Source organism: Ursus arctos, unplaced genomic scaffold, assembly GCF_023065955.2.
Source record: "Ursus arctos isolate Adak ecotype North America unplaced genomic scaffold, UrsArc2.0 scaffold_8, whole genome shotgun sequence".
In the NCBI taxonomy this organism is placed as follows: Eukaryota; Metazoa; Chordata; class Mammalia; order Carnivora; family Ursidae; genus Ursus; species Ursus arctos.
This window is the reverse complement of record NW_026623100.1, coordinates 23,415,121-23,437,451: the sequence shown is the minus strand read 5'-3', so window position 1 is coordinate 23,437,451 and position 22,331 is coordinate 23,415,121. Positions and strand designations below refer to the sequence as shown.

General features: G+C 48.6%; 1 protein-coding gene across 5 annotated transcripts in view; it reads right to left on the bottom strand.

The window, feature by feature from the left end:
- Positions 1 to 21,861, bottom strand: part of CCDC85A (coiled-coil domain containing 85A) — a 190,054-nt gene extending 168,193 nt beyond the window's left edge. For 2 of the 5 annotated variants that reach the window (XM_057308982.1, XM_057308984.1), the window contains exons 1-2: positions 19,365 to 21,859; positions 11,668 to 12,625 (exon numbers count right to left, since the gene is read on the bottom strand). In XM_057308982.1, the coding sequence (XP_057164965.1) occupies positions 11,668 to 12,625; positions 19,365 to 19,631 (1,225 nt within the window). In that variant the 5' untranslated portion in view covers positions 19,632 to 21,859. Of the gene's footprint in view, positions 1 to 11,667; positions 12,626 to 19,364 lie in introns of all 5 variants that reach the window. The other 3 variants (XM_026485566.4, XM_057308983.1, XM_026485543.4) reach the window with 3 other exon arrangements.
- Positions 21,862 to 22,331: the final 470 nt, after the last annotated feature.

Sequence of the window (22,331 nt, the reverse complement as noted above, 5' to 3'; positions counted from 1 at the left end):
GAGCAGAAGAGACCAGACTTGAGAACTGTACAAAGCCCAAGTCACTCCCACTATGGCCTCTTTAGCTCCTTGTTCACTGACAAGGCATTCAGACTCATCCGTGTGACCACCTCAAAGGGCATGGGGTCCATTCCGACAGCGCTAGAACAATTTCCACAACGCTGACAAGGGCCTTACAAGGCACAATGAATGGTGCCGACAGCACATTAGCTCAATGGTCCTCATGTCGTGCCACGCACAGCGAAGTCCCCTCCTAAGCACAGCGGCCCTCTTGAACACCATCCTTACTGCTCTCGCTTAGGAGCCAGCCCAGCAAGACGGGTGCGGCAGCAGAGAGAGGAACCCCCAATCTAAGCTGGCCAGCCCCACAGGCTGATGGGTCATCTTTCTTCCTGTCCTGGAGAGAAAGGAGGCAAGAATCCGGTAGGAATACCTGGATTGCGATTTCTGGATTCCACCAGGTCACACAGACCGTGCCTAAGTGAAACTCCGTTAACTCTGAGAATTCTGTTCAACAGAATCTGGGTAAAACCAGATTTCCTACAATGGCAGGGATAAAAATCCCTAAGTGTACCGGACACCAGAAATTTATCTGCCATTGCATTGTTAAATCCGAACTCTGGACTACACGTTATTCCAAAAAAAGGTTCAGCAAAGATGCAGCGACACAATGTTCCCAGCTGTTTCTTTAGGGAGAAAGACTGACCTTTGGTAAATATATTTATTTCCTGTTTTAAACGTCCAAATGATATTCTATGAAATGGTGTTAGAGGAGGATTATTTTACAGTCCACGCCTAACAGAAGTAAAAAGTTGGCAATTCAAAGTTTATTTTTAGGTCTTCTATATCTGGAAATTTTAAATTCTGCAACTATGGACTTACAGTTTCTCTATGGGAGCCCCTTACTTGAGGGAGCAATTATTTTGCCCACAGAAGTTGGTGGTGTGCTGAACAGCAAGAGAGTAGCCAAGTCAACTCAGTATATGCCAGTCACCAGCGAGGCAACTGTGCCACGATGCCTTTAATTTTTAAAGTTATTCATATTGGATTTGTGGGGACTCTAACAATCCAGGGGACCCCACGTGAACACCTGTGAGGTCATTTTCTCTAGCACTGTACTTATGGAACTGACTCTTTTCCAATTTTTTTTTCAAATTCTTTGGAGGATGGTTGACACACACGGAGAACATTAGTTTCAGGCGTACAGCACAGTGATTCAACTTCCCCGTGCATTATGCTCCGCTCCCCACAAGCGCGGCTGCCGTCCACCAACGCCACGGACTATTCCCTCTGCGGTGCCTTTTATTCCCGGGACGTACTCATTCCCTAACTGGAAGCCTGTATCCCTCCCTCCTCTTCACCCCTTGGGCCCGTCCTCCCCTCCCCGCCTTCCCTCCAGCAACCATCAGTTTGGTCTCTGCATTTATAGGTCTGGATTCTGGTTTTTGTTGGTTCGTTTGTTTTTAGATCCCCCAATTTCATTCTCTCCTATTTGTCTCAGTCTGACTTCCTTCATTTCCACAGGTCTTCCACAGCGGCTGCCCCAATTTACATTCCCAACAACAGTGCACGAGGCTTCCCTTTCTCCCACATCCTTGCCATGCTTGCTAGTTCTTGTCTTTTTGATGCTAGCCATTCTGACAGGTGTGGGGGGCAGGGCGCTCTCTCGTCGTGGTTTGATTTGCAGCTGCCTGATGAGGGACGTAGAGCAGCTTCTCATGTGTCTTGACACCTTTTAAGAAGTTGGTGCATCACGCTATTTTTTAACTCCATGAAAGATTTTATTTTAAAGGGTTTTTAAACGTATTTTAAAAGACCTATCATTTCTACTCATGGTTAAAACAGAATTTGGCTAAAAGGTTTATAAAGTTGTTTCACTGCTTTAAAGTTTTAAATAAAGTTTAAATGCCGTAAGCCAATTTAGGGATGGTTATCTACGTATCACTTTAATAGATGGGTGAAATTCAATAAATACCTACAAATAGAAAAGTAACAAAATAAGCCTTGATAAGTATATAGTACAGTCTAGCTCTCTTTAAAATGAATGCCTATTGTAGACATGGCTATGTAGGCTCTGGTGAGAATAAGGTTTCCATCAAACAGATTTACGTGCTCGGCCAATCAACCCCAAAGTGGGCAATTTTGAGACTACCAGGTCAAGCGAAAGAGATTAAGGGTGAAAACCACGTGGCACATAGTGTTAGGACTGAAGTATTGGTCTTCAGTTTCAGTGTTAAAGGGACACTATAAAAATAAACGGTTTTCAAGCCTGTTCTTCCAGATTTTGAAAAACTTGATGGTGCTCAACGGTTTCTCGTGACCATGACTATGCTGCGGGAGCTCTTCATGGCAAACCACCTGGATAATATTGATTTCTAGATCCCTTATTGATTATAATGCTAAATGCACGCTCTTCTAAAGTACCTTCACATGTCAAATATGCAGCTAAATTCAGCCAGTTCCCCCCGAGGCTCCATGACCAGGACCATTCTGGTTGGTCCCCGGAACAAGGCCTGCCCATCGACATAAGACAGGTGCCCGTTAAGGGCGTGTGCTGCCAAACAGACCCTCACACCGCCTTTGTCCGCTAGTTCGCGCTCTTACTCTACCATTGACTCTTAGCTCACTTTCCCGGGAGCTGCATCTAATCCATCATCTGCAGATAAGACTAGCAACTCGCCTTGCAGGGTCTTACTGTTCCGTTTGGGTGAACTGGCACTTGCCGTCTAGGGAAAGGGAAGAGATGCTGAATTAATGAGCACGGTTAATTTGAATTCTCAAGAGCGGTTCAACAGACCAGGCTGCTTCGAACAGGAATCTGCAGCTCAGATATTCTGACCTTTTAAGTGCCATCAAAAGTGCAATCTACGTGTACTCTACTTCTGCCTATAGTAGCATAAATCAGAATAAACTGGCCTAATTAGTTTTGTTTGCAGCAAGCTGAGTCATTAAAAAACACAACTCCTTGAGAGCAGTTGGTTTTGCCATCTGGCCCATCCCCTTGCTCCTGGGCTCTCTCCCTTCTGTAGCGTGCAGTCCAGAAGCGGACACTAGTCCAGACACGCAGCACTTTGGCTGTGAATGCAAGGGGATGTGTGAGGACAGGACTAAGGTCAGTCCATCTTCCCAAGAATATTTATCTGGAAGGAATATGGCCTCGAAGGGGGGGGGGAAGAGTCCACGTGGGAGGAAAAAGGGCAGTAAGGTTTTAGCCTGAGGCTAGGACCCAACTACTCTTTCTACTGAGACCGCCTGCAGGAGCTGTGCAGAGCTGTGAGCCATGTACCCCATCGGGCCTAACCAGAGGCTCCGGAGCAACAGATAAGCGCTCACCTGCCAGACCACCAAGTCTCCTGAGCCAGAGTCTGTGGACGTTCATCTTGTCTCGTTCTTAACATTGCAGGGCTCTGGTTTTCAGGAATTTCCAACAGCACTAGAGGAAGAATGGTTCTCTATTCCGTTCAGGATCTTCACTATTAACATTACCCCTACTTCGAGTGGACTCAAAGTCTGTGGGATTAAAGGTCTTCCTTAGAAGATGCATTCTGTGCCCTGTGAGTCCGCTTGATTTCAGTCTTCTGCTCACTGGCAACTGGCCTTGGAGAATTCATTGAACTTCTTTGGAAGTCAATTTTCTCCTTCAAAACATTGAAAAGTTGAACTAGATAAAATACAGAGTACTTTACAGATTTAAATTCTAGGATTCTCTGGCTTCCTGAACTAAATACAACCACAGTGTCCGAATTTCATTCTCTTGGTCAGCATTAAGCGATCCATTCTCCATCGAATAAAACATACACAAGCGTGTATATGTGTGCATATATTTGCATGTAAATATTCATCACTAATTAGGTTTTTCTACTGGGAGGAACACACATACACCACACCCCCCACATGCAAGTCCCTCTCATATCTCTGAACCAACTAGCAATTACGGGCAGTCAGGGAGCAGCAGGCTGTGCACTCTCCAGACCAGCCTTCTCTCCTAAAAGCCAGAAGAGCCCTTAATAATCGGAAGGAAGGAGACGCCAGGGTGGCTCAGTCGGTTAAGCGCCTGCCTTTGACTCAGATCGTGATCCCAGGGTCCTGGGATGGGAGCCTGCTTCTCTCTCCGCCCCTCCCCCCGCTTATGCGCCCTCTCTCGCGTGCTCTCTCAAATAAATTAAAGATCTTTAATGCAATAATGAACACACTGGACTAGAAAAGCCATCTCACCGAGGAAGCAGAGACCTTTGAGTTTGCGGCCAAAAGTAAAAACATTCTATCCCTCAACTCTATCAGCAGGCAAAAGTAGTGCTACAAGTATCTTGTCTGCAAGATTTTAGAATGTAAAGATTCACCACTTTCTTTTATGTACCTGAAGATGAAAGTGAAGGGGTATAAAAAAAAAAAAAGTCATTCAATAGAGTGAAATTCAATTTAATATTCTAGTAAATCCACATACAAGAACACTACAATGTGGGTATGTGCACGGAGTACAAGTAACTGAGATCGCCAAACCCAACCCTCCTCCCTAACATACCCGGTCTTAAAGGGAAAGCCTACCGAAGGCCTACATACGGGTCTCAAGAAAAAACCTGAAGTATTAGTGAAGTTTTCACTTAACTGGTAATTAAACACATGCCTCGTTTCAACCATGTCCAAGACCACATCCCAAGCCCTTCTGCACCTTTCCATTAGGATTCAGGTACAGAAGCTCTCGACTATACACCTCCTTGTCAGGAGAGAACTGTAAGTGACCACCCAGCCATGTGCGAGCGACCCAGTCATGGTCTTTTAAGAAGCACAAACCAGCATTGCCTTCAGAAGGGCTATAATGGCCACCTGCTACTTCTCTGCCACTTTCTCGAACACCTCTTCTGCCTCTCCAAGATGCTCTCAGAAAGAGCAGCCACTCTTTATTGGCAACTCATGAACAGCACTCTAAAGAGGAGGCCATTTATGTCAGGGGCAGCAGCAACCCAAACCTCATTCTTCTGCAGACTAGAGACTTCTCCATTACAGCTGAGACTCCGTGCCTGTATTCTCAAGTGTCCCACGCTCCACTCCTGACACTGGATCTCACATTTCCTAGAACTCTTGAAAATCTGCTCTTTTCACAACATGAAATATTCTTAATTTCTTATTCAGTAGGCAAAATATTCTTTATTTCCTAGAATCAAATTCAAAATAACTTTTCAAATGTACACATTTTTTCCCCATAAACATTATGTACCAAAATAGGATTAAGGGAAACTTGGTTGTGCCCAAGGACCCAAATGGCAAACATTTCTGAGTTCTTACATTACAGAAATAGCAGAGTTATCTTAAGTACAGTCAAGACCTAGAAAATAAGCCAAGAGAAGCCTTGAAAAGCCAAAGTACTTACTGACGCAGAACACACATGCACTAAAGCTCATGCGTTTTACTGCCAGAAGGACACTTTAAGGTCATTCACTCTGATTAAAAAAAACAATTCTAATCAATGTGGTTATCCACTTTCCCAAGGTATGACCAGCCAGTAGAAAGAACAGAATTTAGAAACAGCAATGAAAAAGAAAGTTAAAGTCAGGCTTGCTGAGGGCAGCAAGGAATACTGCTGGGGGCATGCTGGTGCTTGAAGTGACTGAAAGCCTATTATTTGAAAGTAAATACGGAGCAAGAAAATAATAGCATGTGGGGCCATCTGCTGTAAGGACTCCCAGTTCTATCTAACATAGGAGTCTGAGGCCTGTAAGCTTCAGAAGAGGCTAACATTTACGACGTTTGAGAACCTAGGGTCATAAATTTGTCTGGAAAACTTACTCCATTAAGCATACACTGGCCCAACGGGGCTATACGAGTAAAACTTTATTATTTTTAAAACTTTGGCAAAGTTTATCTTCACGTTCTTTTTTCTGATCAGTGGAGCTTGACTAAATCCCTCACGGATGCCTCCAGATTAATCTATCATCACTGTGAGTAAATGTATATAGCCTTATAGCCCATCACTGTGTTTGTATTCCTTCTGAAAACGTAGCCAATCCAATGGCATACTCACCGTAACTTTGCACTTTCTCCTGCTTGGTTTTAAATTATTTTCATTAAGAAGATAAATGCGTCACTAATTCAATTTTTTCTGTTACACCTTCTGGCAATGAACCAAAAATACAACCATTTAATGGACTTCCATTGGGTCTAAAGAACATAACCACCATCAGCTGGAAGGGATTCTGGACTTCACAGCAGCAACTGGCTTCCACGAGTGGGTTGATGCTGGATGCCAGATGCAGCTGAAACTGATTTGACTAAACAGAATCAAACTGAATGTTTGGCATTGTTCAGGTACAAATTTATTTATTAACAGAAATATATACACACACATATATAGATTATAGATACAGATATAATCTCCTTTGGAAAAAGGAAAATGGTGCCCTAGATTTAAAGAATTTTTATAGCTTTATTGTCAGTGGTGTTGAAAACCTTAAATTCTATTGGAAAATACCTTTCTAAGCCATCTAGGTTTTCCAGTGATATCTCACCTCTTAGATATTTAGCAATTTCTTAAACGATATTTCCAATATTAAGCTCTCTCTCATTAAGTCAAGACGAATTATCATGAAAAATGCACTATGGTTTGCACACACAAGTATAATAGGATAATTGATTCTATTTTTCAGAACTCTTCAACTGCTGTCCTATCGAAGTGTGTCTAAGGCTACCAGACTATCATACTGAAGCTGAAAGATCAAAAAACATCGTCTACGTCTTTAACCATCTACATGTCAGTTCACACAAGAGAAAACAACACTCGGAGGTCCTCAATTTAAATTGGTTCTGGTATTCTGTAACTTAAAATTTTTCTCCCAAGAGACATTTAATTTCTATTGTCCAAATTCATTCATAAAAGGTTGTTCTGACATTTTCTAAGCAAAAGAAAAGACTTAGGAGAGCAATTACTCATGCTATAGCACACCACTGCTTCATGTACAGACAACCTTGCTGCGGAGAATTCCTGCTGGGCTCTTCCACACACAGGTTATCTTACCCCTCGTAGACAAGGTCATTTTGTGTTATCAGCGTTTTTCGTTCACTCATTAATAACCTCAACAGAGAATAAGAAGAAATCTGAAGACTCCGAGTAAAACTCAGGAGGTGGGCGATGGGAAGTGTAGTAACCCCGGTGAGAAATATTCGTTAGCATTACAGACGTTACAGGATCTACGTGCGCCATCAGCAGCCGCTATAAAGGGGTTGGAAATCCACGTACTTTCCTTTCAGTGTGCATGTGAAGGCCTTAAATAGTCCTGACCTACCCATAGGCCAGAGTCTCCCCCAACTTACCCTAAAAATCCCATCCACCAAAAACTCCAATTTTCAACCCATACCCCAGACGTGTTATCTGAGAATCTCGGGCGGGGGGGTGAGGGACGAAGCTTCACAGTACCTGCTGGGGACAGTCCTTCTCCGGCTCGTGATTCAACCAAAGGAAAGAGGTTAGCGTTCTTCCTCCCAAGCAGCCCGGACTCCTCACCACTTCCCGCGCGTCAAGCCGTCTTATACACCGCGCACGCGCCTAGGGCAATGGTTTTCACCTGGTCTGATCATGAGAATCACCTGCAGAGCTCTTTTGCGACGTACCCACGGCCAGACCAATTCAATACGCATCCGCGTGCGGGGCGCAGGCGCTCGTGATTATTCAGAGCTACCACGGTGATTGTAATCTGCAGCCAGGTTGAAAAACACTGCTTTCTCTAAAGCAGTGGTTTTGAATCCAGGGAAATGTTACCCATTCCCTACTCCCTGGAACCATTTGGCAATGTCTGGAGACATCTTCAATTGTCATAACTGGGGGTTGCTCGTGGGTAGAGCCCAGTATGCTGCTAAACCTCTTAAAATGCATAAGGCCACTCATTACAACAAAGAATTATCTGGTCCCAATGTGAATGGTGCCACTGTTGAGAAACCCTGCTCTAGAGAAAGAACGGGGGTGGGGGGAGACACAACTGTTCGGTCTCTGGAGATCCCCTCACAGAAGAAGGAAGGAAGCACTAAGAAGCTTTCAGGAGGAAGCCGAACACTCACAGCCCTGCCACTCCATCCAGCAAGGCCGGAGGTAGTTCCACATGGACCCTGTCTGACACGAATGAAGAGGTCCCTCCTGGGTGCTCTCACTGGCTAGGGTGATGCTGAAGGACAATGTGAAGCTGCTGGTCCCTGGGACACGCTCTAAGTCCGTAAAGTAAACAAGACCCACCAGCGTGGCTAAGGAATTTTTTTGGAAGGATGATAAACAACAGAGTAATGTCTCTGCTCATCATTCCTTCTCAGTTGCTGATAACCAGCAATATGTGCCCCTAGAATGAAAATAAAACTACTTTTGTGACTTTTTCAACTGGATTCATAACGCCCAGTGGGTGAACTACTCGTGTGGGCTCCTGCTTACCAGAATCACCTTTGCCCGGAAGGTCAACAACGCACAGCTACCGCTGGAAGAAGCCGAGTCCTCCACGACGCCCACAACCTGGGCTAAAAAGCCACCTGTTGAAAAGCACAGATCTGCCAGCTGGTATGTGGAAGCAAAACCCCTTGGTTTCGCGATGGGAGAAAGTTGGACCCAACCTTGGATTTCCATGGCATCAGGTAAGCGAATCCCCCATTCTCAAGGCAGCTGTCTATTTGGGTCCATGTCTACAGAAAAGTGGCTATTCAACTGCTTAATTTACAAATCTGGTATACAGCAAGCGACTTGAATGCACAGACAAATGCCTTACTGTCTAGATGTAACTAGACATTAATTGCATCTACCTCCTCTTTGCACATGGAATTCTCTGCAAACTGAAACACAGGTGGATCATAACTTGTAAAAAAGCAAACGCACTCATGAGCATGTTATTCAACTTGGAGGGTTGGGTGGTTTGTTTTTTTTCTGTTTTGTCTTGGCTTTTGTTGTTTTTCAATCAGCTACTAATTTAAATATGGCTATATAGTCTTAGCTATTTTTAAGAAAAGAAAAATACTCAAAATTCACCTTTGTATCCAGTTGGGAATTAAGCTGTTTTAACCAAAAGAAACTCTTGGATGCCCCCAGGTCATCAGCTGCTTCCTCCACTGGGCTTGTAACAAGATTTAAAGATGTCCAAGGCACAGTCAACTCAAACAGTAATTGTTTTCACTGATGTTCCCTCAGTGTGTATATGTGTGTCTTTTTGGAGGGAGCGTTACAAGTAGGACCATAGTCTGCCAATATGTGTTTCTTTTCAGTTTCATTCTGGCACAATGCAGACACACTTCCACCTGCTTTCACCTACTTTTTCTTCACTCGAAAACCTGCGAGTGCTCATGCAAAACACTCATTATCTCACACGAACTCCAAACGAAGGACTCTGTACATGACTCAGCAAATCTGCAGTTTGGGATTTATCTCTCTACTGGTTCCTACTTGTTTCTAGGCCAATGATTCAACCGAAGTGTGGGGGGATTAAAAATATGAAAAGTCATGTCTTACCATCCATATCAAAAATTAATTTGCAATGGCAGGATACACACAGGCCCACGTTTATAGGCTGATGATCCATAAACACCTCATGGTACCACTTCATTTTCCAATTAAGTATGGAAATAAAAAGGCAATGCATACGCGCTACAAATATACTTTGGTGAGGGTATCAACTGCCAGGAGATTTGTCACTTAATGAGAAAACCCGACGTAAACATAAGAATTAAATACAGTGTCAGTCTAAATAATGCATCTATGCTACACCAAACTTTTAATTAAATAAAATGGTTAAATTTTAAAAATCACTTGCCGAATCAAGAAGTCTATCTGAATCCAGGCAATAATAAGCCCTGATGTGATGTTATCCTCATCTAGAAATAGACCTTACTTTATGCAAGGTATTGCTTAAAAATCGCACTTGAAATCTCTTCTTGTCCATTAAGTCATGCCTTGATTCAACTAGAGGAACTCTTTATTTAAAAGAGCACTTTGGGAAAGAAAAAAATTGTTTTGTATATGAACTACCTGGCCCCTAAGTAATTGGGGGGGGGGGTTCCAGATACAAAGTTTCCCTAAAACAGTACACATACTTACTTCTCATGCTCATTAAAAAGTAATCGAGAAATGGAAAAGTCATTAACTTGAACTTTCCCGTTAACCCATTACTCCCCGAAGACAAGCTTCATGGCTAGTGACTCACCTCATCACGGTAAGACAACTAAAGTATCTTTTTAAATGACTTTCATCTCTTGTGGGAAGTGCACAGCCAAGGCTGCCCACCGCCATCAGGGCAGCTTCTGGGCCAGTCCTGGAAACAGTGAGTGAGGGTGCAATTAATGTAGTAAAAGCCCCAGCCAGCCAGGAGGCCTCAGCACATGGTGACTTGGCTTCTCCCACCTTCACTTCCCAACCCAACCCAGAAAGCAGCAGCATCCTGTCTTCCCTACCCTTTCCAATTCCATCTGCGCATAAAAGAGTATTGGCTGCATTAGAGCCAAGCTTCAGGAGTCAATTTTCAGCACTAGGGGAAAAGGATTAGGATGAAATGGGATCCAACAGGTAAATCCCCAGGTACAATATTGAAAATTTACCCCTTCATGTCACTCACTGCTCACACTGGCCGCCTCCACCACTGCTCAGAGCTGACTGCACATAGACTCCGTAGCAGTTTTCAAACAAAGAGGAAAACCTCAGGTATTTTGGATGAAAAAACCCCACAGTTTATAAAACCAAACGTTTTCTTTCTAACTCAACCATAAGCAACATGAAAGGGTTGGGAGGGGGTTTTGTTTGTTTGTTTTAAGAAGTGATTTTTTTTTCCTCTCTGAAGTTCAAAGTGGTTTTAGAACCAAGATGCAGGAAATCAAACCCCTTCCAAAAGGTTTAGGGTCCGGTTTAGAGGCGTCTCAGCAAATGCAGTGGCTATCACACTTCGGAAACCAAAGGAGCGTCCAAATACATCTGTACATTTTCAAGAGGAACATTCAAACAATGGGGACGGCTGTCTCACAGTGTAAAAAAAGCATGCTATTCAAAGTATGTTTAAGGGAGTCTGGGAGAGGGTGGTGGGTTTTGAGAGAGTATGGAAGGAAATCATTTGATGTGCTTCTCCTACAAAGGGAAGTCCCCCAACCCCCAACGCATGGACAAAATCCTCGAAGTGAAGTAAGGCATATCGACAGGCATTCAGGGAGCACGGCATCATCGGGCTTGTTGACGGACACCAGATTTCTTTTCCACTGTTACTGTTTTTTCATAATAAACATTCATTTCTTTATGCACATAAGCTGTTAACCTGGATTCAAAAACCTTTTGGTCAGCCGTTGGATGAGAACCCCAGTAGGACACTGCACACAACTAGGAAAACACTCAAGTTCAAGACGGGAAAACCTGAGCTTGGTTCTCTTTTTACCTTCAATCCCCACTCACCTCACCCTGACCACTCAGAGTCCCATGGAATTACTGTTCCTGTCCTTCCCCTAACTCCTCATCACCTCTTCACCAGGCTTACTTGACTGAGAACTGTACAAACTTAAATCCAGGGGAAGAAACACATGGAGCCTTGGAAGCACACGTTTGCTCCTCTCCCCAACCCACCCCCTATCCAGCGCCTGCACTCGCTAATGTGGCTGGAAAGCCCTTCGAGGTTCATAACTCTCTAGTGAGGTGCCCCAGCCAAAGTGGTTCCCCCGCACGTACTGACCCACCGTTCATGCCACTGTAGACACTCCGGTGATGGGGTGACGCGTCCTCCTGCGCCTGCCTTCGGAGGGTACCCTCCCTGCTGCCTCCGCCGCTGCCTCCGCCTCCTCCGCCCACATGTTTGTGATCGGGGCTCCCCCCAAAATGTTGTTTGAGGTGCTCAGGACTGGTGCCCCTGGCTCTGGGTAGATGCTCCAGGCTCCCACCAAGGGCGTGTTTCTGCAGATGCTCGGGGCTCCCTCCACTGTGCCTGGCGTGTTCAGGGCTGCCCCCAGGCCTGTGCTTCTGAAAGTGCTCGGGGCTCCCGCTCAGCACGTGTTTGGGCAGCGTTTCGGGGCTGCTCCCGGGGTGCGGGTGCCTCTGCTGCTCAGGGCTGCCCTTGCACAAGGGTTTGTGGTGCTCGGGGCTGGGTCCTTTGAGTGCTTTTGGGTGATCTGGGGTCCCGGAGGCTCTGGGTTTCTGGAGATGCTCGGGGCTGGTGCTCCGGTGCTTGGCGTGCTCCGGGCTGCCCTCGGCCCGGGGCTTCTGCAGGTGCTCCGGGCTGCCACCGCTCGCATGGTGCTTGTGGTGGTCTGGGCTGTCGGTGCTGCCCGTGCTGGAGGTGCTGCTGCCGTCGCCCACGTCCCGCACGTAGGGCGCCGTGGAGGCGGTGAGCTGGCACAGGCTGGCCTGGCTGTCGATGGAGCAGCGGCTGCCCGCGCAGCCTGCGCCCTTCTCCTCGTCCAGCAGCACGCAGAGCTCCTTGAGCTCCATGTTCTCCTTCACCACCTCCTCCTGCTTCACCTCCAGCTCCTTCAGCTTCTGCAGGTATAAGGCCACCTCCTTGTGCATCACACCAGCCGTGTAGCGGCCCAGTCTCTGCCACTCCCGGGACACCCGCTTGCCTTTCTGCCGGTCGTCATCCAGGAAGCAGCAGAGGTCCCTCAGCTCCTGGTTGTCCTCCTGGAGTTTCTGGTTGATATCCTGAAAAGAGAGAGAGAACCATTCAAGGGAGGTACACAGTTGAGGCGTCATCAGGCTCAGACCTCCTGGGAGGGAGGCGGGAATCGGTGAATTCTCTGTGATGTGAGGGGAGGAGGTGGCAGCTGAGAGGAAGCTGCTGATAGTCATGAAAATAACAGTAATGGGTATTGGTTCTGCTCCCTGCCCACTGCTTTACTTGGATTATCTCATCAGATTGGGCGATAATGATATCATGGCTCTTTTACAGAGGGGGACCCGGACCGCAGAAAGCTGCACTCGCCCAAGACCATCCGGCCAGTATCTAGGGGGCAGCCGGTTAATTGACAAGGAACCACTAAAAAACCAAGGATCCCCTGCCCCACCTTCCAGGAAGAAAATGGCTGCTTGGGACCTGAGAAATGCTGACTAGCTCTGAGGCAACAGGCCTGCCATCAGCACAAACACAAGCACCGTCCGGTGCCAAGCTCTTGTGTGATCTTCAAAGGCCCCTCCCCAAACGGCCCCTCAGCAAATACCGCCTCCACCCACCCTGCTGCCCTCCCTAAGAGCCTGTGGTTACGGCTGGCTTCTCCTCCCTCACCTCTCACTCCTGAACCAAACAGGCATTCTGAACCCTACCTCGGAGATTTATCTCATCCTGTCCCTCCCATGCTTAGTAGCACCTCGCTGCCCTTAGGATAAAGTGCAAAATCCTTCAAGTCTCCCAAGACCCCCAATCCCCTTAACTTGGCCTATTTCTCCCGCATGAATGGTGGTCTACTCACTCATTCACAAGTACTTAGCATCTATTATGTGCCGGGTACCAGTTCAGGTGCTAGGGATGGATCAGTGGACACAGCAAACACCTTGACATCCTACAGCTTTCACTCTAGCGGGAAAAACTGGCAAAAGGTGAGTATAGAGCACAGTATGCCATGTCGTGAAAAGTGCGGGGAAGAAAACTAAAGTAGGCTAAAAAATACTATATTTTTAAGAGAAAGCACCTCACTGAGAAGGAAAGCATTTGAGCAAAGACCTGGGTGAAATGAAGGAGCAAACATTTGAGGGAAGAGGATCCCAGGCAGAGAGAAGGGCAAGTATTTGCCCTGAGACAAATATGGCTGACGCTGCAGTGAGGCCAGCGTGTCTGCAGCACACGGTGAGCACGGAGAGCAGAGCTGGGAGAGGAGGTGGGAGAGATGAGACTGAGAGGGTGGGTGTCAGAGCTGGGTAACGTTGGGCCTTGGCAGCCATGGGAAGGACTCTGGATTGTTGGCGAGCTGAGGATAGAGGGGTGACACAATAGGTTCATTTTGTAAAGAATCACCATCGTTCAGTGTGGAAAACAGACCAGAGGAGGGGGGCGGTGGATAGAAGAAAGGGAGACAAGATAAGGTGGAAGCCTGGAGAGATAGCCTAGGAGGCCACCGGGCTAGTCCAGGTAGAGGGAGAGGATAGTGGCTTACACAGATGGCAGCAGTGGAGAAGGTGCGACCTAACCCCCGACCCCCAACTGAGCCCCGCCGAATGAGCCCCACCAACACTGGCCCGGTTTCAGGGCCCAAGGAACAAGCCCTTCCCGTCTTTCACTTGGAACGCATTCCCCTAACCCTCTATACAACCTAAAGGCCTCACTTTATAAGTCACTTCCCCAGAAGCCGTCCCTGACCACTACCCCCCATCTAAAGGGGGTCGCCTTGTACACTCTACCGTTACCCCTTTGATTTCCCCTCTGTGGCACTTATTACAATCACATCCGGTTGAATGTGGCTATTAGAACTCACCAAACTCTGGTCCTGAGAATGGAGACCCCACCTATTCTGTCCACCTCTGTGTGTCCAGAACACAGCACCCCCACTGTAGACACCTGAACCAAGGAACTTTGAAAATGCATTGTGAGGTCCCCCTTTATTCTCCAGTCACACCTAGAATAAAGGGGCCGTTTCTTGAAGCACCTTGGTTTGGTGGCGATGAACCAGGGGCAGTTACAGGGCTGCTACCTAAGATTTCCCCTGCTTTTCCGAAGCCGACTCTTGTGACTCGGTCATCCAGCCCAGAACTGGAAGCACTCAGGGGAGACTTAACCCCCTTAACCTCAGATGCATTCTAACACTTTGCCTGATACTGGTGAGAAAAACTATAAAACATCTGCCAGCCACACCCTGTACCCCTGACGGTGCTGAGGCCTAAGATGGGAGTCATCCTGAGGAAGAAGAGAATCTCGTGCAGCGTGGTTTTAACTCCAGTTCTAATTCCTGGCATCCTGACTATTCTGTTTCCTTGTTGGATGCCCCCCTCTTCCTTCTCATTATCACTTTCTGACCTCAGGCCTGGCCATTTCCGAACACCTCCCACCTGGCCTCCCTGCCTTGGTCCGCCCCATCCTCTATCTTTCCTCGCCCACCCAAGCCAAGCTCTCCATGGCCAGACTGATCTTCAGAATCACTCCCTGAATGTTCTCTCTCTCCGGCATAAGCCCCGTCATCTCCCCTTTACCAGGAAGATGAATAAACCCTTTGGCCAAGCCAGGAAGGCTTTCTCCTGACTTTCCACCTTTAGCTCTCCCTTTGTCAGCTAATTATGAACCCTGAATGTATCTAGCTTCCCAAGTAGAAAATACTGTCCTCTTCCCTATATGAACTTACCTAAGGGGAGAGACTCCTCTGAGAAGTGTCCCCTAGCCCTAGAACAGCTGCTGGCCTGTGGCGGCGACAACCACAAACGAATGAATGAAGTAACCTTCCCACTCACCGCTTAATGCCTCTAAGAGACACTAGTTGGAGCCCTCATCGGGCATCATTTTTTTTTTCTTTTCAATGTAGATATCTTAGCTTCTGGGGGGCAGAGTCCATTCTAAAGTCTTTCTTTGCGTAGCTGACTCTCCCAGCGTGGCGCCTTGTATACAGGAAACAATATGTGTTTATGGACTGACCAACGCTTCTAGGCCCGTGGCCAAAACACGGTCCGGCTCTACTTACTGCGAAAGCATTTCTTATTACTGTCTCAATAGTGCCCTGTGAGGTTGGAGTCTATGTCATAAGAGAATAAATGATCTGTTGACACGGATGCTTCAAGGGAAATCAGAAGTTGTGGAGACTCTGAGAAAATAACATTAAAATAATTAATCTTTCTAAGCTTCAAAAATTATTCTACATTTAGTTTAATCCTGGCATTTCATAGAAAGTTCAAGTCATAGTCTTCTCCATCTAAATGAACTTCCGTCTGAAAATGCTTCCTTTTGACTGTCCCGCAGCTATTCCTGATTTCTTCACAACTGGGAGAGAAGTAGGAGCGGTGCTACCCTGGGGCTTCATGGAGTTAAAGCCTTTCCGAATGGAGGGAAGCATATACTTCCCAGAATTCCAGCTGGGGTAGAAGCGGTAATGGCCCACTTAGCTTTCTTTATCACCACGCCTTCTTCTAAGAGTAAATAATATCCTTGGGGAGATGATTCTGAGTTATTTCCTTTCCCTTCTGTGTGGAACAGCTAAGCAACTGATTTGATAATCACCTTATAAGCCAGCTTCTTCAAATCTGCCACATTATGATTTGGGCTTTCCTTTTCAAAACATTAAGTGTCTTTTAACTTTGCCACTGGCCACCAGATGTTATCCATCTGTCTAAAGTGGACTTTTAAAAGACTGAAGCCACCTCATAGCGTACCACTCAAAATTTCATACACAAGACTCTCAAGTACTGTATCTGTGGTTACAGAATTGTTCTATTTTGTAATTTTTCTTCATTGCAGAGAGGGGGATTGGTGTGTTGGGGAGCAGAGAGGAACATTAATGTGATGCATAACAAGTCTACAGATTCAGTTCCCCCAAATCTGCCCCCGTCTCCTGAAATCCCAGGTCAGAGCAACCCGAGCATTGGTGTATGCTAGCAGTGCACAGACATGGTTCTCAGAATCCAACTCCTTATAACGTCAGAACCAGAATCCCCTTTGTCCACCCTTGCGGGATCACACATTCTAACCAGAGAATGTCAACGAGCTGAAAGAAAAGAAAGTCAGCCTATTTTAAACATTGTATATCTGTGTGACCTTGAGAGAGCTATTTAACCTCATCTATGTATCATTTAATCCCCATCAAACCTCTTACAGAATTCGCATTCCCATTTAGCAGATGAGAACACTGAGGCTCAGAGAGGTTAACAGCTTGCCCATGCTGCCCAAATCGTCACACTCCAAATCCTTTATCTCTTCGCTGCCCCACACTGCTCTACCTCTGAAATGTTTAAACACAGAGAAGTCAGCCGGTGCTTGGACTCAGTCACAGGCCCTTCAAAGGAAAGACCTGGCACTCTTATCTCCCCATCTCTAAAGTTGCAGTACCACCTAGTAGCCTTGAAAATATTTATTGCAATTTCAAAAGCAGATGACAGAAAGAAACATAAAAAAGAGAAGTGTTGTGGCCTTCATAACCCTAAATTTACAGTCCTCAACTGGAAGTCCCAAACCATCAGAGCCAAAAACAAAACCAAAAATCCGTCCTTCTAGTTAAGCCAAAATACATCAGCATACCTATCATTTACTCAGTCAACCACATTAATGGATCACGAGGGTGTCCAGGGATGTTCTGAGCTAAGACGATGGATAGAAGGGAGAAGAAGGCTGGCCTCAGCAGGGCTTCACTACAGCCCCTCAGGGGTGGGCCAGAGGCCTTGGGGGCTACGATGTTGTAACTGACCAGGGATGACGGAAAGGAGGAGTAGAGGCTGCATCAGAAAGTATTCAGAAAGCCCCACCTTTCTGAACTTGATAAGGAGGCGGACAGGAAAGTCTTTTTAGGCCAGGTCATGACTCCAGACCAGCAGGAGACTCTCCTACTTGGGGTGAAGCTACTAGAAAGAAGCCCAGGCTCCCCCACCACTCACACACAGCTCCTGTCAACACACACACACACACACACGCACGCACGCACGCACAGGCAATCCACACAACCCAAGAGAGCCTTCAAGTATTTCTGAACTATTATGTCAATGCTCCATACTATTAAAATCCTTAGGATATTGATTACTTAATTAAAACTCTTCCAAGTTACATTATAGTTCAAACCACGGAAGATTAAATTGGAGGGTTATGAACTATACCTTTGTCCAGGTTTGCCTAAGAAACCCAATCCTGGAGGTGCACACCTATACATTTCCTCGGCCTCTCCTGATGACAAAGTCTATCATTGTTTTGTAGTTGAGTCCAGCATTACAGCTTCTCCTACATTATTCTAACCTATTGTTGCAACCCCCCAGGAGATGCTTATTATCATTTGCATTTTATTGATGAGTAAAATAAGGTTCTGATAAATTAATTACCCAAGCTCACCCTCCTGGCAAATGAGGATTCTAGATGCAAACCCACCTCTGAGAGGATCTTCTCACTACACTAGCCTGTCTCTAATTCCCCAAGAGTCTGGTACTTAATAAATACTCCATTATTAATGAATTAAACCAAAGGAGAGTGGAAGCCTTGGGATTTTTCTGACTGTGGGATCTTTCTCACTGCACCCACTCTAGGAACTGGATGACAGTGAGTTGAGGCCCCGCAGAAGGCCATCTTCACCTGCACTAGGCCCAGCAAGGTGAGCATCTGGCCTTCGGCTCCTCCAGGCCTCTTTGCCCCAGAATCCCAGAGCTGGAGCGCTGAGGCAATTAAGAAAGTGTCTACAGCCCGAGAAGCGGGCTGGGAGTGGAAGGGGACAAGAACAGCGTGTGCCTGCAGGAATTTGCTCCCTGATGTCCCTGCAGTGTTTTCGTTTGTGTCTGGCTTCCTATAAACAAAAGCAGAACAATGAGAGGAAGGAATAGCAGCAGGCACCGCGCAAGCAGTGAGGGGAGGAAGTTTGCGGTGCGCGCTGGCAGGGCGGATCCCGCCCCGGCTCCCACCGCCCCGCTGGCAGGCACACCGCGGTCATACTCCGAGCTCTCCAAGGAGAAAAGAAGTTGATGGGGTTTTGGTTTTCTTCTTTTCTTTCTTTTTAATTTTTTTCTTTTCTTTTTTCTAATAGCAAAGAGGGAAGCCTGGTTCAAAAAGCAAAGCATCATCGGCTGACACTTGGGGTGGTGCCTTTCAAATCCCCTCGCCCCCTCAATGGTAGATGAAATTATAATCAAACTGGGGGTGAATGGGGAAAGGGGGGTCAAGGAACCCCAGATGACGCCATCTGAACTGGAGAGAAGGAAAGCACAGGGGCAGGTAGAAAATGTGAAGGCAGAGCTTAAGCTCCTCTGCACTGGGCGACATGCGCCAGCTCCGAAGGTGGCGCCCGCGACTTCTCCCTAGGCACCCCGCCAGCCCTTCTCCCCAGCATTGGCGCCCTTTCCTCGGATCTGCTGGAGAAGTCGTGGCTCCAGCGCATCCGTATCTCTGATCTCCAAAGACGAAGATGCCCTGGACTCGCTCCCTCACTCACCCTTTCCCCTGCCTGTAACCCGGCTCCCCAAACCCCTGATTTTCCAGGCTTCCTAGGAAAATTAAGGTTCTGCATGCCCATCACCTCCGTCCCTACTTTTCAGCATCCTCGGCTCCCGCTCCTCCGGCCACAGAAGACCCCGAGTGAGAGCTCCACACTGCCTCGCCCCAAATAGGGAAGAGGAGACCAATCGCTTCCAAAGTTCCGAAAAGTTTCCAAAGGGCTGGGGACGGGGAGCAGGGGGTGCTGACCGGGAGAATGGGGAGGATCACCTGTTGACGGAGGGAGGGAAAGTTTGCCTGGCCCCACCTCCCCAGGGCTCCCCGCTCCCCGCCCGGCCCTGAGCTCACCTTGAGCCCGCGGATCTCGCCGAGGTGCAGCTGCAGGCGGCGGTTCACCTCGCGGATGAGGTTGCTGTGGTCCAGCATCGCGCTCACCTTCTCGGCCTCTGCGCGCCGCAGGCTGCGGATGAGCTCCTCCTTGCTCCACTGCAGCAGCTCCTCGTCCGACACTTTGGACAGGTCCTCCACGGCGGCGGCGGCGGACGGGCCGGCAGAGGCTGAGGGACAACTTTCCGCCGCCGCCGCCGCCGCCGTGCCTCCGGCCGCCTTCGACATGATATCCGCGCTGTGGCAGGTGCGAGTGGGTGGAAGAGGCAAAGCGACTCCCGAAGGCGCGGGCGCAGCGGGGCCGCCTCCGCCCACACCCCTGTGCGCTCGGGCGAGTCAGCTGCACCGCCCGGCGGCCGCTGGGTTGGGGCGGCAGGGGTCGCGCTGGGCGGCCATCCTACCTCGCCATCCCCGCGCGCGCGCCCGCGCACCCCCAGGGCCGGGCAGTCACCCGCGCGCTGCTACCGAGGCGCGTCCCAACTCGGCGCAAGTCCATGGTGAGGGGCGCTGGGGAGTGGGCGCCGCCGCGGGAAAACCTCGGGGAGCGGCGGGGGCGCCCGGGGGCCGCGCCCCGGTTCCCCTGCCCTCTCCTCTGCTCCGATTCGAGACCGTCGCCCCCCACACTCTCGCACACACGCACACACCGTGCACTTTCCTCCCCCTCGCCCAGCTGCAGCCCGGGCTTCACTGCGCTCCTGGGCGAGCTAGGGCGCGCCGGGCTCCGCGGCGCCTCCGGCTTTGCTCGAGCGACGCCGCCGCCGCTGCCCGAGGGCTCAGCGCGGCCCGCCTGCTGCGCTCCTCCCGCCGCCTTCGCTGCGCCCGCCGCCGCTCCTAGGCTGCTCCTGGAAGCCTGCGATTTGCAAAGCCGGAGCCACGCCGAGGAGGGGTAGAGGGTGGAGGGGTAAAGGCAGGACTGGCGGGAGGAGGAGCCTGCAGCCGGGGCCGTCCGCAGCCGGCCGCACCTCCCGCGCGGACCGGACGCAACTGCCGCTAGATCGCCTCCCGGGCTCCCGAGGCGCGCTCCCCGCTATCCCGCCGGGGAAGGCCGGGGGCGCGGCTCCTCCAGCGCCAGGGCGCGGGTGGGGCGGCAAGGGGGAGAAGCATGAGAAGCTGTGCGGCCCGGGTTCTGGCAGGCTCTCGCGCGCCACCATGTGGCGAAAGGAGCTCCTTCCTCCGCCCCCTGCGCGCTAGGCTTGTCACCCTGCGGGGGGAACAACGGGCGACCAAAATGAGAGACACTTGGTAATTGCAGGGATCGGAGGTCAGGGCAGATAGCTAGATAGATAGATAGGAGGACCTGGGGGATAACCGTCGGCTTCTGCTTTGCAGAATGGGAGAAAAGGTCAATGGCCAAAAAAAAGTGTTGGGGGGGGTAGGTGGGGTGGGAAAGGAACCTTTAAGAAAATCCCAGCGTTCTGAAAAGAGGAAAGAAAGGCTTCGCTTCGGGGCACTACTCTTTAGGGACCACCTACCTCCCCACCCCCAGGCCTTTGTCTTTTTAAAAAATCCTCTGCTTTGTGAGAAGCTTCAGGGGACGGTATTGGATCTCTTAAAGTTTTATTTGAAAAACATCAAGGACTTAAGGGGAAAATAAAATACCTTCACCTTCAGGTTCCCCCAGGCCTGGATTTTTAAGGTCAGCACAGTCACTTCCCCTCGGAGCGGAGGACAGCCCCTTAAGCAGCCAGAACTGCCTGCCAGAGAGATTTCCGTTTTCCTCCTGCGGAAGGCAGTCAGTTCTTACTGGGTTGGCGTTTTGTGATGGTAATTTCTGGAAGTGGGTATTCCCAGTCCCTGAGTCCTATCTTTGGGCTGCAGAATTCCCTTTCCCACCTCCCCAGTTTTACCCTCCTGTTGCATGGAATCAAACCTGAGCTGAAAACATCTGTTTTTTGCCTGAAGAAGTAGATGCACTTGTCCTGGGCATGTCATTTCGATGAATACTCACTGTCCTCTCCAGGATGGAGACAGAGCGAGAAAACCGCAGGAACTTGCCCCTGCAGGACTTTGGGAAGCCAGGGTGCGGAGGTAGGATGAGTCTCTGAATCAGAGCCCCTCCACCAGCAGGGAACTGTATGCCCCCTGATAAGGCTGCCACCTTTTAACAGACAATCAGATGGGGACTTCTGAGACCTAGTTTCTTTAGAGCAAGGAAAGGGGGTGCAACCCTCTGACCTAGACGGCCTTAAAGTTCTCCTCAGCTTGACTGTAAACTTCAGACAGGATTCTTCCTGACTGTAGGTCCCTGACCTCTCTTTTCTTAGAGCACTTCCTTTAGAGAACTTGGAACTGTGAATTCTTTCTCTGCTGCCTTGAGTTGTAAATCACCTCCTAGCTTCTCACCAGTTTCACCACCTAGGAATGCCCCGGCTCCAGGACCTGGGAGTCATCCCTTGGAAATGCAATTATCAAGGAAGATAGCTCCCCAATATCTCCATCTCTCTGAAAGGTGAGGAGCCTAACTTCACTAAGTGCCAATTAGCAAATATAAATGATCTAATCACCCAACTTCCGCCCCCCCAACCCCTTCCCATTCCCATTCCCAGTGTCCTCCAGTACTTTCCCAGTAGCCCACCTTGGGGGCTTAAAAGCCCTACTGCCTCTTGAGGCCCCGGGTGGCGTAATCGGTTAAGCATCTGGCTCTTGATCTCAGGGTCTTGGGTTCAAGCCCCACATTGTGCTCCTGGCTGGGCATGGAGCCTACTTAAAAAACAAGAACAAAACAAAACAGAAGAAAACAAAAAGCAACAACAAAAAACCACCCTCCTGCCTCTTATGTTAGAGGAGTTGAGTTTAGTCTCTCCCCATGAAATTTAACTACAAGTGAAATTTCTCTTTGACGCCTCCCCTTCTCTCATGTATGCAGAAGGCTCTCCTCAACACAGTTCCTGAGACCTCTTTTGACACAGGAAGGGAAAATACAAGTCA